General features: G+C 38.3%; 1 protein-coding gene across 3 annotated transcripts; it reads right to left on the minus strand.

Annotated features, from left to right (window-relative positions):
* Window positions 1–228: 228 nt before the first annotated feature.
* Window positions 229–14,130, minus strand: LOC127415270 (HAUS augmin-like complex subunit 5). 3 transcript variants are annotated; one of them, XM_051653956.1, is made up of 19 exons: window positions 13,955–14,130; window positions 13,806–13,868; window positions 12,912–12,944; window positions 11,676–11,700; window positions 11,456–11,588; window positions 9,402–9,561; window positions 9,100–9,175; window positions 8,002–8,087; window positions 7,879–7,918; window positions 7,621–7,748; window positions 7,461–7,539; window positions 7,187–7,329; window positions 4,234–4,396; window positions 4,043–4,123; window positions 3,474–3,619; window positions 3,292–3,388; window positions 1,792–1,930; window positions 947–1,079; window positions 229–438 (listed from the first exon to the last, which is right to left on the minus strand). In XM_051653956.1, exons 1-19 carry the CDS (start codon window positions 14,044–14,046, stop codon window positions 336–338), a joined length of 1,920 nt encoding a protein of 639 aa, XP_051509916.1. In that variant the 5' UTR covers window positions 14,047–14,130; the 3' UTR covers window positions 229–335. The 3 variants fall into 3 exon arrangements, with proteins under 3 accessions (XP_051509916.1, XP_051509915.1, XP_051509917.1); XM_051653955.1 differs by having other exon boundaries at window positions 7,864–7,918; XM_051653957.1 differs by lacking the exons at window positions 12,912–12,944; window positions 13,955–14,130 and having other exon boundaries at window positions 7,864–7,918; window positions 11,676–11,713; window positions 13,806–13,822.
* Window positions 14,131–14,619: the final 489 nt, after the last annotated feature.

The raw sequence follows: 14,619 nt of genomic DNA on the forward strand, positions 1-14,619 counted from the left end.
CAGGTTAAAGAACTGAAGATGTACAGTGATTGTTCTTCACTCTGGTTAGCTCAGAATTCACTAAAACCCCTTAAAAAAAAAAAAAAGGGACAACACAAAAGGAAATCCACATGATCCTTTTTCCCCCAGAGTCCAACAGATTAATTTGAGAGATCCAGTAAAATGAGTGCTAAGATTAAACATTCTCAAACACAAATGGAATGTGTTTGAAGTAGTGTTAATGACTGGTAATGCTAATCAGTTTATTTAAAAAAGGTAAATTGAACTGAATTGAAATGACTTGTGTACAGAAACTGTATATTTCGATTTTCATTTCTTAAAATTTGAGAACTAAATCAGGAGTCTTTTGTTGCCAGTTTCCATCGTTGTAGCCACTGTTGGAAAGTCAGTCCCTCTCTCTGCATCTCTGGCAGGGCAAACTGACCAGGCTGCTCCCACCTGCACAGTCAAATAGTACCTTAAGTCATAGCTTGAACAGCTTAGAATCGCTATTGCTGCTGTAGATCTCATTTTAAAGGTGCATTATTAGACTCATACTGACACCTAGGAGCATGGATGCAGCATTACTCAAAAGTTTTTTTTCACAGTCAGCCATGATTAAATTAATCTATGAGTGAAAGTGTCCAATAATACTTTTCAGATAGTCATGTGATCATAACATGGCTGCCCCCGTGAGGGGACCCTCTCCATGTAGAATAAAACAGCTTTAACAAGGTTACTGATATGACTGGAGTCTTCATCTCATGTGAATGGTCATGATTTTATACATGTCAAAATTGCAATTAATTTCTTTGAGTAAAACTTTTTTAATGAGGAAAAAATACTGAGTGCACCTTTAAACATTTCCATCCCATGAAGGGACCATATTGGAAACATTTTTAAAAAAAATCACTCTTAGAATCGAAGATTGTTAGAGACTCTTCTGCCCCCATTTCTGAACACTTACCAGTGTGTGATAGCAGTTTTCACTTGTTCTGCATAAAGCAGGCCTTTAGAGCACCTCTGTGTGACCTCACAGGCCCGAGGGAGCAACGTCTGCAGAATCTCTCTTTCTACCATCTTCACATGCTGCAGCAAAGCTGAAACAAAAATGGTCTATTCTCAGTGAGAGGAATTTTGACCCTTTTTTTTTTTTTTTGTTGGATTTTTCCCTTTTCACCCAATTTGGAATGCCCAATTCCCAGTGTGCTTTTTAAGTCCTCGTGGTCACGTAGTGATTCGCCTCAATCCGGGTGGCGGAGGATGAATCCCAGTTGCCTCCACGTCCGAGACCATCAACCCGCGCATCTTATCACGTGGCTTGTTGAGCGCGTTGCCGCGGAGACATAGCGTGTGTGGAGGCTTCATGCCATCCATCGCGGCATCTGCGCTCAACTCACCACGTGCCCCACCAAGAACGATCCACATTACGATCCACAACCACGAGGAGGTTACCCCATGTGACTCTACCCTCCCTAGCAACCGGGCCAATTTGGATGCTTAGAAGACCCGGCTGGAGTCACTCAGCACACCCTGGGATTCGAACTAGCGAACTCCAGGGGTGGTAGCCAGCGTCTTTACCACTGAGCTACTCAGGCCCCCCAAATGAAAAAATTTTGCTTAACCAAATGTCAGTCAAGAAAATGTCAAATTTAATTGAGCACAAGGATGGTTTTATGTCTATGATTTAAGGTAGTAAAAGTTAGTTTTACTGTTTCAGTTACACTATGGAATCAACCAATGAGGCAGGCCACAAAAGGGAGTCTGAGCCACTTCTGTAAAAATGATTAAAAAAGTACTGCGATGACATACTCTGCTGATCGGAGGAGGGCAGCTCTGCCGTCAGCTTCTGCATATCTGCTGCTGACTCTGAAAGAAGCTGAAGGAGTCTGTGAAGATTTCGTAGCTCCAGCCTCCGGGCTACAGCCTGAGACCACAACTCCTCTGGAGCCTGGAAGATAAGAGACCAAACAGAGGAAATGTAATGAAAGATGAGACTACTGACAGACTCCATTTGTTTTGTTAGATATTAGGTTGGATCAAAGGTTTAGTATGGAAACTTTCAGCCTTTGCAGGCAATGCATTTGCAGTCACCATCAATGTGTTTGGAGAGTTTGTTGTATAGATAGTATACATTTAGGGCCTGTTTTGTAAAAATAAAATCAAAATCACTGAGCAGCATGGCACCTAAATTGCATGTGGTATTTTTAAATGCAGTCCAGGGTTCATGACAGCTGTAACTGCTGATCTCCTGGGATATTCACACAAAACAGTCTCTAGAATTTACTCCCAATTGTGCCAAAATCAAAAAACATCCAGTGAGCAGCAGTTCTGTGAACGGAAATGCCTTGTTGATGAGAGAGGTCAACAGAGAATGGCCAGACTGGTTCGAACTGACAAAGTCTACGGTAACTCAGATAACAACTCTGTACAATTGTGGTGAGAAGAATATAATCTCAGAACGCTATTCTGAGATGCGGTTGGCGCTGTTTTGGCGGCACGATGGAGACCTACACAATATTAGGCAGGTGGTTTTAATGTCGTGGCTGATCGGTGTATATGTAAGGTGAGTTGTTATCTGAAATTTTTTTCAGATTTCCATTAAGATTCTTGTTTTCGATACAGTTTGATAAATATAGAAACTCTTTTCTGCACGAGTGACAAACGCAAAGAGCCGAGTTACTTGGCTAAATCTATCTCTGCATGTTTTCATGTGCATATTTTACTGTGAAATTCAAACGAACCGCTGAAACCAACTGTTAAAGACTATCATTTCCTAAACTAAATGCATTAACTAGAAAAGATGACTTGAAATTAAAGGTTTTAAACCATAAGAGGACTATTACGTGGTAAATCAAGCGTGCAAGTAAAGAATGAGTCACACTGATGTAAAAAAAAAAAAAAAAACCTCACATTAAATCTGACCTTGCTGTTCACTCTGAAGGCACACTGGAAAAAAATCAGATACATATCTGATTTATTTCCACATATAAATGTGGCCCAGATTGGATTTGAAAATGTCAGATTCAAAGTGCTTGTAACTGTTCACACTGTCATCTAATTAAAAGATCTGTGTCACATGTGAGTGAAAAAAACAAACAAAAAAACAAAACAGATTTGGGCCACTTTCAGCTGCGGCTCTAACATGATTATGTGTTGTTTCATGTAAGAAATGATCAAAAATGCATCAATAAGATGGTAAAATGATACATTTACTCACTGCTGCTTTGTGAGCCAATTCTTAAAAGTACTTACAATTCTTAAAATAGCCTTCAGAAAGATGAGGGGGGAAAAAAAAAGTGAATGTTTTACCGTATACATGGGAAATGAGAGACTTTCACAGAGTTTGTGGAAAGCAGGAGACTGTATCCGGTGGATGGAAAGCTGTGCTGCTGGTAGCTTCTTCCCCCTGCAGATTAAAGAAAACTAGATATTTTAAAAAGCTGTTTAAATCCTACTAATGATGGAAGAACAAGAAATAGAGATTTGCTGACCCCTTCATGACCCTGCGGTCCAGTGCAGCCAGTGATACAAAACTGAAGTGCTTGGCCCCTTTTGACACAGAGTTATGCAGTCCTTTGCTGGCTTTAATCATTTTACCAAACTGAGGACCAAGTTCTTCCAGCACAAACTGTCCAACCTGGAAACAAAAAAAAAAGTTATTTGTTACAATTGATCAAATTGTTCATGTTGAGATCAAACTGGCTTTTAAAGGAATTGCTCTCCCAAAAATGAATGTTCCAAATCTATATTGCTTACTTTCTTCCATAGAACAGAAAATAAGATAAGAAAATAAAAATGCAGGGGATTCAAGCTCCAAATTAGACAAAAAAAAAAACATAAATGTACCTAAATGATACTGTAAATCATTATATACATTGTTTATAGAAATTCAAAGTATCTTATGTTGTGTTCCATAGAAGTCAGTCAGACATATGGGCTTGGAACAACATGAGGGTAAATTTTATTTTTTGGATGAACTATTCCTTTAAAATGTGCTCTTTAAAACCCAGTAGACTGCATTTCTGGGTACAACAAGTAATGTACTAGAATGAGATGATACCTCTGCATGGACACTGGTTAATTCAGTCTTCACAGAGGAGTTTCCCTTGATCAGGCTCTGTATTTGTTTTTGTCTCCTGTCCTACAAAGACAAAACACATACTGTCAGTCACATCATATTCCTTTGTTAACATATTAAATGCCATGAGTTTGCAGACTTTCGTAAGCAATTACCTCTCATTTGTTACCTACCACAAGCTGTCTGAAGTCCATGACACTTTGCCACTGTGTCTGAAGGGTCCTGATGGCCTCTTGTCCTTCTCTTGCTCGTAGCTGTAGCTGAGTACACTGCTCTCTGATGCTGTCTCTAACTCCTGCCTGTTTCACTCCCTCCATCTCCAACTCAAACACACACCTGTTTAGAGACAGAGCTAAACTGTCATTTCTATTTTATAACATAAAATACACAGACTATGCAGGAATGGACTTTAGTCAGACTCAGGATAGAAGCTACATATAATTTGACACAAAATAAAACAAGGCTGTGAGTAATAGATGTAGTCTGTTCAATGGGTTGTACAGTTGTGTACAGGATGTCGATCGTTCAGCTGACACAAAAAAAAAAAAAAAAAAAAAAAAACTGTAAATATATTTTTATAAAAATCTGGACAACAGAAACTCTAGAACATGTGAAAATTAGATGTGACCTTTGACTAAGACCTACTGAACAGACTATACATCAAAATACATTCCCAAAAATGAAAATTCTGCAATCATTTATTCAACCTGATGTTGTTCCTAACCCCCAAGACTTTCTTCAGTGGAATACAAATGTACAAGGAACATTGGAACCCCCACCACCCAAATATAATGACGTTTACTGGGAAGGAAAAATGACTTAAATCCCAGAGATCACAGTCATATTTGTCTTTTGATTCAAATTGCAGATATTCTATGTAAAATATATTCGGTTTAACCATTAGATGCAAATGTGACGCGCTCCCATCATTTGAGTCGGAAGTAGTTTTTGAAGCAGCACTATTTTAGTCTCAGCTTTCAAATTACAGTGGCAAGAAGAAGTATGTGAACCCCTTGGAATTAGCTAATTTTCAGCATGAATTGGTCTTAAAATGTGATCTCATCTTCATCAATCACAAGTATAGATAAACACAATGTGCTTAAACTAACAACACACAAACAACTATAATCTTTCATGTCTTTACTGAACATATCCCATCAAACATTCACAGTGCAGTGGAAAAGTAAGTGAACCCTTGGATTTAATAACTAGTCGATTCTCCTTTGGCAGCAATAACCGGTAGCTGCAGATTAGACAACATTCAGAAGGAATTTTGGACCATTCTTCCTTACAGAACTGCTTCAGCTAAGCCACAATCTTATGTCTTGTGTGAACGGCTCTCTTGAGGTCATTCCACAGCATCTCTATTGGGTTAAGGTCTGAGCTCTGACTGGGCCACTCCAAAAAGTGTTTTTTTCCCTCAATAATGGCAAGCGGTCCAGGCCCTGAAGCAGTAAAGCAGCCGCAAATCATGATGCTCCCACCACTGTACTTCACCATTGGGATGATGTTTTCATGTTGGTATGGGGTGACCTTTTTACGCCATACATACTAGTGCTGTGTGCTCTTCCCAAACAATTCAACCTTAGTTTTATCAGTCCACAAAACTTTTTCCCGGTAACATTGTGGAGTGTCAAGGTGGTCTTCAGGCACACAGCAATGTTTTTGTTGGAAAGCAGTGGCTTCCTTCGTGGTATCCTCCTATGGACACCATGTCTGTTTAAGGTTTTCCATATAGTAGACTCATGAACAGAGATGTTAACCAGTTCCAATTATTCCTTCAAGTCTTTAACTGTCATTCTAGGGTTTTTTTTATTTTATTTTTTTTCTCATTTAGCATTCTGCAGTGTGCCCTTTGAGTCATCTTTGCTGGACAGCCACTTCTAGGGAGAGTAGCCACAGTACTAAATCGTCTCCATTTATAGACAATTTGTCTAACTGTGAAGAGATGAATATCTAAGCTCTTCGAGGTAACTTTGTAACCCTTTCCAGCTTTATGCAAAGTAACAATTCTTGATCGTAGGTCTGCTGAGACTCTTTTTTTTTGCGAGGCATGCTCCACATTAGCAGATGGCTCTTGTGAATAGAAACTCAAAATGTTTGAGTACTTTTTATAAAATCAAAGTGGCTCTAATCCACAACTCCAATCTTGTTGAATTAATTGAATGCCAGGTTTGCCAACTCCTGAATATAATTAGCTTTTGTAACATCATTAGCCTAGGGGTTCACATACGTTTTCCAACCTACACTGTGAATGTTTGATGTATTCAATATGTACAAGAACAATACAATAATTTGTGTCATTAGTTAAAACAGATTATTTGTTCATTATTGTAACTTCGATGAAGATCAAACCAGATTTTAAGACAAATTTATACATAAATGCAGGTTATTCCAAAGGGTTCACATACCTTTTCTTGTCACTGTATGTAAATATCAAAATTCAACAATAAATGTTGTTTTGATGCTCTTTAATGCCATGTGTGACAGATTGTGGTACCTACTCATTTAAACGAAGCGAGACGCAACGCTCTCTTTCTAAGACTTATCGCATGAAAAACATGAATGAACAGAGGGTATGTTGAAAAATACAATACAACTTCCTAAAATGTGTCAACTCTCATGTAATCGGCCAATCTGTTGTAATTGATTGTGTTGAAATGACATTGAGAAAATTAATGGGAAAATCTTTTGCTCTGGATCTGCACATATACACACTGCACGCACACACACCAAGTGACAATCTTGCACCCAGTCTATTCTTGGCCATCTGCGTCGTCATAAACGTTACTTTTTAAAGTATTATCGCAAACCTTTATGATATGCATACTGCGATATGTAAATGTACAATATTTTGATAAATGCAATATATCGCACAGCACTAATTGTGACTAAAGCTGACAGTCCCTTACATTCTGCCCAAGATTTTGTTTTCTTTTTGGGTAAAGTCATAAAGGGTTGGAATAATGATGAGTGTGAGGAAATTATGACAACACAATTTTCATTTCTGGGTGAACTACTCCTTTAAATATGGTGTCTACAATGAAGAAAAAATAATCCAATGAAACAAAAATAAAAAAAGTTTTATTTTGAACATATACGGTAATCAGATTGGATAAGTTTTACCTGGTTAGTGGGTCTGTTTCCAGTGCCAGCACACCAACCTTTGCCTTTCTCATCAAAGCATTAAGATCAGTTTCCAGCTGCCCACGTCTGCAGCGAGTCTGTGATAATTCAATATAACTGTGCTCCACCTCTTCCCAGGCAGACTGTACAAAAATACAAAGCGAGAAATGTGAGACAGGTTGAAAATAAGTGGAAAATGCATTATTGTGTTCCCCATTTGCAGGATGATTCAATGTATTTGAGAAAAAATGAGACTACTATTTGTGATGATCACCTGTAATAGACTTCTAACAGGTGGTAACTTCTCTTCCTCAGCTGACACATCTATAAGGTGATCATTCTTGTAATGAAACCTACAGTGCCAGAGTAACAGGCAGTTAAAAATGATGAAAATGGTGGTTTTTAAGAATACACATTGCGATGTAATTGTTTACCCTAAAGGGGATCCGTCACGCTCTTCATCCAAAGATGCAATTTTCTCCTCTAATTCCACCTGCTGTCTGGATGTCAGAGCTTGAAGAGCTGAGAGCACTTGGTTTGGAGGGTGGGAGTTCAGGATGTTCTGAAGAACAAAAGTTGAGGTCAGCATGGTAGGGTGTTAATTAGTTTGCAGAAAAAAACAAAAACAAAACAAAACAAAAAACAACATACATACATTAACATAAACAGACACATACCTCCACTGCACTCACCCAGTGCTGGATCATAGCATTCCTTTGATCATGAGTAAATCTGGATGCAAAGAAATGAATTAGTATGGTCAAATGAGAAGCAAATCATCTATGATGTCAGGATCTGAGACCAGTGGTTCTTACTCAGTCGATGAATTTGCTTTCAGTTCACTCTCTAGCAGGCATTGGAAAAAGAAAACTCTTTCATTGCAGAGGTCTTGGATATCTCTCTGAAATTAAATAGAAATACATTTTAAGGAATATTTCACCTAAAAATGTTAATTCTCTCATCATTTATTCACCCTCATGCCATCTTAGATGTGTATAACTTATTTTCTTCTGCAGAACACAAATGAAGATTTTTAGCAGAATATCTCAGCTCTGTTGCTCCATACAATGCAAGTGAATGGTGACCAAAACTTTGAAGTTTCAAAAAGCACAAAGGTAGAATAAAAGTAATTCATCAGACTCCTGTGGATTAATCCATGTCTTCTGAAGCGATCCAAACAATTTTGGTTGAGAACAGACCAAAATATAACTCATTTTTTTCTTTACATCCTGCCATTGCGGTCTTTAGGCATGATCATGATTTCAAATTAGATTACACTTTCCAGTGCTTGACGCACAGAAGTGTAATCGAGCTTGAAATCATGATCGCCAAGGAGACTGCAGATGTCAAGATTTAAAGTAGAAAAGGAGTTACATTTTGGTCTGTTCTCAACCAAAATTAATTGGATCACTTCAGAAGACCTGGATTAAACCACTGGAATCATATGGATTACTTTTATGCTGCCTTTATGGGATTTTGGAGCTTCAAAGTTTTGGTCACCATTCACTTGCATTGTGTAGACCTAGAGAGCTGAGATATTCTTCTAAAAATGTTCATGTGTGTTCTGCAGAATAAAGAAAGTCATAAACATCTGGGATGGCATGAGGGTGAGTAAATGATGAGAGAATTTTTATCCTTGGGTGAACTATTCCTTTAAGTTAAGATTTTAATTCTAGATACAATAAGCATTGTCAGTCTAACTGATACTGAATGCATACATGCATAACTGATGCAGGCTTGGAATGTTTATGATAATTTCTCTTCAGCATATTCTGAAGATGATAAAAGCAAATAGAGGCAACAATAATTCTTTCATTTCACTCTTAGCACAAAGAACTGACATGGAGTCAAAGGCAGCTTTTAAAATATGAAAGTGTGCATCACAAATCCAATTAAATACAGCATTCTCTTACTAAAACCAAAGGATCTGCACCAGTTCCACAGTTTGTATTGCCGGATGGCCCAAACACCAGCTTCACTTCTGCTTTCCTGGACATGAGAAAAATAAAAACTTTTGACTTGCTGCTTTTATGCAATATAAACAATTTTTGCAATCTTTAATTTTATTATGTACAGTTTACCGGTAGCTGTGTCTGTGAGTTACTATTTTAAAGTAGTAAAACCATAGTTTACCACTTTTCACATCAATAACATATGTGAACCATGTCTGCAGCTTTAAAGCTACAGTTTGTAATTTCTGCGGCACTTTTCTCACTTGGACAGCTCTTCCAGGGCATGGTGTTGGGTGCCAATCATATGTGTGTCCTCTAGAACAAAGTTTCTCTCCTCAGTGCAGCGTTGCCTGAAGGAATCCAACAGGAAACTTCTCCGCCTGTTCTCCATAAACTCCTCCCAGTTCCTGTTCACAGTCTGCTCTGCTCAGCAGCCAACAGAAAGAAGAGACAGTAACAATATTAGGGACTGATTTCCTTTACAGTGAACCTGAAATACCATTCAGAACTCATTTTAATTCCATAACCTTGTGTATTTTCAAACATATACTTGATTTTATCAATCGGAAATTGATTGGATCATGAAAAGTGGTCTCAATATGAAAGGTGGCTGGAGGGGATGTTAAATGAAAGGGCTTGGTGACATCTGCTGAAAATTACAGAAGCCCTGAATCGCACTGTGAAAAATTCTTTTTTAGGTGTCTAGTGCCTCCTGAGCCTATGTCCTACAACTTTTTTTCTCTCAAATGTATTTTCTCCCTCTAAATGTTTTTTTCTCTCTAAATATTTTGTCCTCTCTCTCAAAAAATGTTTCTCTCACAATTGAGAAATGTTTTTTTGCTTGCTAGCTAACAATTAGCATGCGGTACCATCCTCGGCCACCACATGCCACTATCAGTAAGCACGAAACCTTATGCTTACAAGGCGACAGATGACAGCTGTGGTACTTGGATTTATAGTTGTATAATACTCTTAACAAGTATGTTTTGCAAATCTTAATCAATTAAAGAAACGTATATAATGTTTGAGAGTCTACTAATACATGAAATACTACAATTAAAAGAATATACCTCAGGTTACATATGTTTCATATGGCATTCATTGTCAAGTGGGACAACAGGAATTATTTCTGGTTGTTTGATGACATTCACCACCAGGAATATTGATGCTGCTATTGATAGTGCTTTTTTTAATTTGTTGGCACATGTAAACATGCGCTGAATAGATGTCTTTGACCATTGTGCCGCCTCTCGCTGTGTTTTCAGTGCTGTGATTAAAGGGATGACTCGTTAGCGTTGCCCAAATCTATTAACTCTTTGGAGTGAAGCATCAGCTTCAACGGTACCATGGCACCGTGTTGAGTTAAAGGAAGATGCAGAGCTGCTTGAAGAAATGGTGTATGCTTCATGTTCAAACAATCTCCAGCTGTCCAAAGAGTTAATCGATTTGGGCAACGCTAACATGAGTCATGCCTTTAATCACAGCACTGAAAACACAGCGAGAGGCGGCGCAACGGTCAAAGACGTCTATCCAGCACATGTTTACATGGGCCAACAAATTTAAAAAAGCACTATCAATAGCAGCATCAATATTCCTGGTGGTGAATATCATCAAACAACCAGAAATACCTCCCGTTGTCCCACTTGACAACGAATGCCATATGAAACATATGTAACCTGAAAACAATTTGAGGACAAATTATTAGTATTTTTTCTTTTTTTAATTTAGCGGGGGAAAAAATTGAGAAAAAAAATTAGAGAAAAAAATTTGTAGGACAGGCTCAGGAAGGCACTAGACACCTAAAAAAAAAAAGTCACCTACTGATTTTTTTTTTTTTCACGGTGCGGTTCAGGGCTTCTGTAGAAAATGAAAGTTGTTTCAGTGGTGGAGGGAGATTTTCAGTTTAATGAAAACATTCGCCAATGAATTGTGCACAATAAGATCAGGAATGCGAAACTTAGAAACCTTTTGTTTGTGTTGCGCTGGCCAATATAATCATCTTTGACTTATACTGACATCCTGCGGCCTGGATGCCGCATCACACAAAAGCAATAATTTTCAGTTCAGTTAGCTGGTCATGTGATGCCCATGAGGCAACCCAGCTCCGTATAAATTAACTGGAGTCTTCATCAAAAAAATGTACATGATTTAAAAAAAAAATTCACAATTATTATTCCTTTGAAACTTTTTAATGAGGGAAAAAATATGGAAAGCACCTTTAAAGTAAATTGGGTCAATTCTGATTTCATGTTGACAGCCTATATGTAGTATTGAAGGGAATCAGAAGAGAAAAACAGAAAGTAAAGACAACATTCACCTTCAGCAGCAAGCTGATCCTCCACCCGACTGATCTTTGTGTCCAGTTGAGCAAGTTCAGTCTGAAGGGCAGCAATCTCTCTCTGAAGCTCAAGCCTTCTTGCTTCTGTATTCTGATTTGTTAACCGTTTCAGCTACACAGAATTAATGAGAACTTTCACATACATTATAAATCCTTCTACTTTAAATTTGGAAAGTGGAATTAAGCTAGTCTTTCTTACCTCTTCATCTTGTAAAACTTGGTACCTTAGGATTCAGACTGTCAAGGAAAATGACACTGTATATTTGCTCCCATAAAACTCCCACAGCTCACATATGCTAGTCTGATATTAAAGGAATTTTCTGGGTTCAATACAAGTTAAGCTCAATCGACAGCATTTGTGGTGAAATGTTGATGACCACAAAACAATATTTCGACTCATCCGTCCTTTTCTTTAAAAAAAGCAAAAATTGAAGTTACAGAAAATTCGTTAGCTTGCTAGTTCAAATCCCAGGACGTGCTGAGTGACTCCAGCCAGGTCTCCTAAGCAACCATATGGGCCCAGTTGCTAGGGAGGGTAGAGTCACATGGGGTAAAATGGGGTAACCTCCTCGTGGTCGCTATAATGTGGTTCGTTCTCAGTGGGGCGTGTGGTGAGTTGAGCGTGGTTGCCGCGGTGGATGGCATGAAGCCTCCACACGTGCTATGTCTCCGTGGCAACGCGCTCAACAAGCCACGTGATAAGATGCGCGGGTTGACGGTCTCAGACACGGAGGCAACTGGGATTCGTCCTCTGCCACCCGGACTGAGGCAAATCACTACGCGACCACAAGGACTTATAAGCACATTGGGAATTTGGCATTCCAAATTGGGAGAAAAAAAAAGGCAGAAATGTGAAGCTTATACTTTTATAAAAGCACTTACATTAACTCTTGTAAATGTATTATTTAAGATGTAAAGTTGTTTAAATCATCAATTTTAGTCATTTTAGGGTTTGCTGACATTACATCATCATGGCATGCAAGTTGAAATATTGGCTATAACTTTACACAGAAAAGGTTATTAAGCGATTTTATCCCACTAAAATCATGATAACACACATATTGTTTATGTCTTGTGGCTATACTTTTGAAACAGTGAGTATTGTAACATTTAACGATTGGCCCCATTCACTTCCATTGTAAGTGCCTCACTGGAACCCAAATTTTTGCTTTCTTTAAAGAAAAGGAGGGGCAAGTCAAAATAAATTTTTGTGGTATTCAATATTATGCCACAAATGCTGTCGATAAAGCTTAACTTGTATTGAACCCGGAATATTCCTTTAACAACTTGATCTGGGACATTTTGACACTGCAGTATTAATGCAAGGGCAATGTTGGGTCTTATGATTACCTTTATCTCACATATATATTGTTTTACGTGCCATACAATATGCATTTATGCATATTAACAGGCTAACAGAAAAATAAAAGGATACCACCGAAGATTCCCCCGCATGACCCGAACATTCCTAAAAAGAGTATTTAGAAGTTGCTTACATGAAAGGGGTAGTTGACAAATAACATATATTTTAAGTACCGTAATTGGTTGACATTTCTTTCGTTCTTTTTCCATTATTTCATTTTAAATCACCTTTTTGCTATTTTTCTTTTCACTTAAATAGTCCAGCGGTATGAAAAAATAAATTATATATAATTATTTTTAATAATAAATTATTTATTTTATCTCCATTTCTCCCCAATTTGGAATGCCCAATTCCCACTATTTAGTAGGTTCTCGTGGTGGCGCAGTTACTCACCTCAATCCGGGTGGCAGAGGACAAGTCTCAGTTGCCTCCGCTTCTGAGACAATCAATCCGAGCATCTTATCACGTGGCTTGTTGTGCATGACACAGCGGAGACTCACAGCATGTGGAGGCTCATGCTACTCTCCGCGATCCATGCACAACTTACCACGTGCACCACTGAGAGTGAGAACCACTTAATCCCGACCACGAGGAGGTTACCCCATGTGACTCTACCCTCCCTAGCAACCAGGCCAATTTGGTTTCTTAGGAGACCTGGCTGGAGTCACTCAGCACACCCTGGATTCGAACTCACGACTCCAGGGGTGGTAGTCAGGGTCAATACTCGCTTGAGCTTCCCAGGCCCCCGAAAAAATATATTTTTTTAAGTATAAATATTCCTGGTGTCACAAATAATATAAGGTAATAAAAACTATATGTAGGCTAAGTTATACAAAAATTATATAAAAATGGTTTAAAATAATTGAAGATGAAGGATAGCATATCAATCACTGTTTGACACACACACAAATTCTGCATCAAAACTATCATCAATAGAAATTATTGTGTGAACTCTTGAGACCTCACCTCTCTTTATAAACATGCTGCGTGATATATTTCCAAATTGAAGCTCCAGGACCAACGCACAACCTAAACAAAAATGCAAACATATCTAAAATAACACTCTAAAACCTTTGGTGAGAAATTAATATTATGATTCTCAACAACAAACGTACGTCTTTATATATCCGTCATCAGGGAGTCTGTCTACTGGCAGATCAAGTTCCTCAACAGCCCAACGCTTTAACTCATGGCTGAGACTCGACATCTTTTATTAGATTTTAATATGAACGAACTGCTGCATCCAAATCTCAGAAAAGAAACAGTACAGTCAAAATAAGCGGGAGAAGTTTCTTCGCCTCGGTTTGATTTCCGAATTTCACAGATGATGCTGCCCCCACTGGTCTTTATCAGAACATTTACTTCTAAATATGATGACCCTTTTGCATGAGGCCCACTTCCTTATATATAAAAGTAGCTATATAGTATTTTTATGTAAAACCCATTTAGACCGAGTGTACTGGTTGTCACACAAATGACGACAATTTGTGTCCAGTGACGCTGGTGTCCAACTTTACATTCAGTGTCTAGTTGTTTTCAGTTCAATTTTCTTTTGTTCTACGAACCATTACTTTTGCGCCATCCTTTTTTCCTAACTTGGTGCATCATTACTTGCCGTTGCACAATTCATTGACACTTTTTGGTACAGGCTTTGCAAATCTGTTCGAATGTATTGAATTTTTCGGTTGTTTGTACCCTTATCTCATGTTCTGCCGGTGACATCTTTCACTCATCATAAAGTCAGACTGTGACCTGACTGTAGACAGACATAAATACAAGT

This window comes from Myxocyprinus asiaticus, chromosome 24, assembly GCF_019703515.2.
Source record: "Myxocyprinus asiaticus isolate MX2 ecotype Aquarium Trade chromosome 24, UBuf_Myxa_2, whole genome shotgun sequence".
Lineage (NCBI taxonomy): Eukaryota > Metazoa > Chordata > Actinopteri > Cypriniformes > Catostomidae > Myxocyprinus > Myxocyprinus asiaticus.

What these genes read in the sequence shown, in the direction of transcription:
- LOC127415270 (XM_051653955.1), bottom strand. Translation starts at nt 14,046, where the DNA reads ATGTCGAGTCTCAGCCATGAGTTAAAGCGTTGGGCTGTTGAGGAACTT. An exon ending in TGGACTTCAGACAGCTTGTG is followed by an intron (nt 4,124 to 4,233) that starts GTAGGTAACAAA and finishes TTGTCTTTGTAG; the next exon opens with GACAGGAGACAAAAACAAAT. An exon ending in AAAACTGCTATCACACACTG is followed by an intron (nt 439 to 946) that starts GTAAGTGTTCAG and finishes TTGACTGTGCAG; the next exon opens with GTGGGAGCAGCCTGGTCAGT.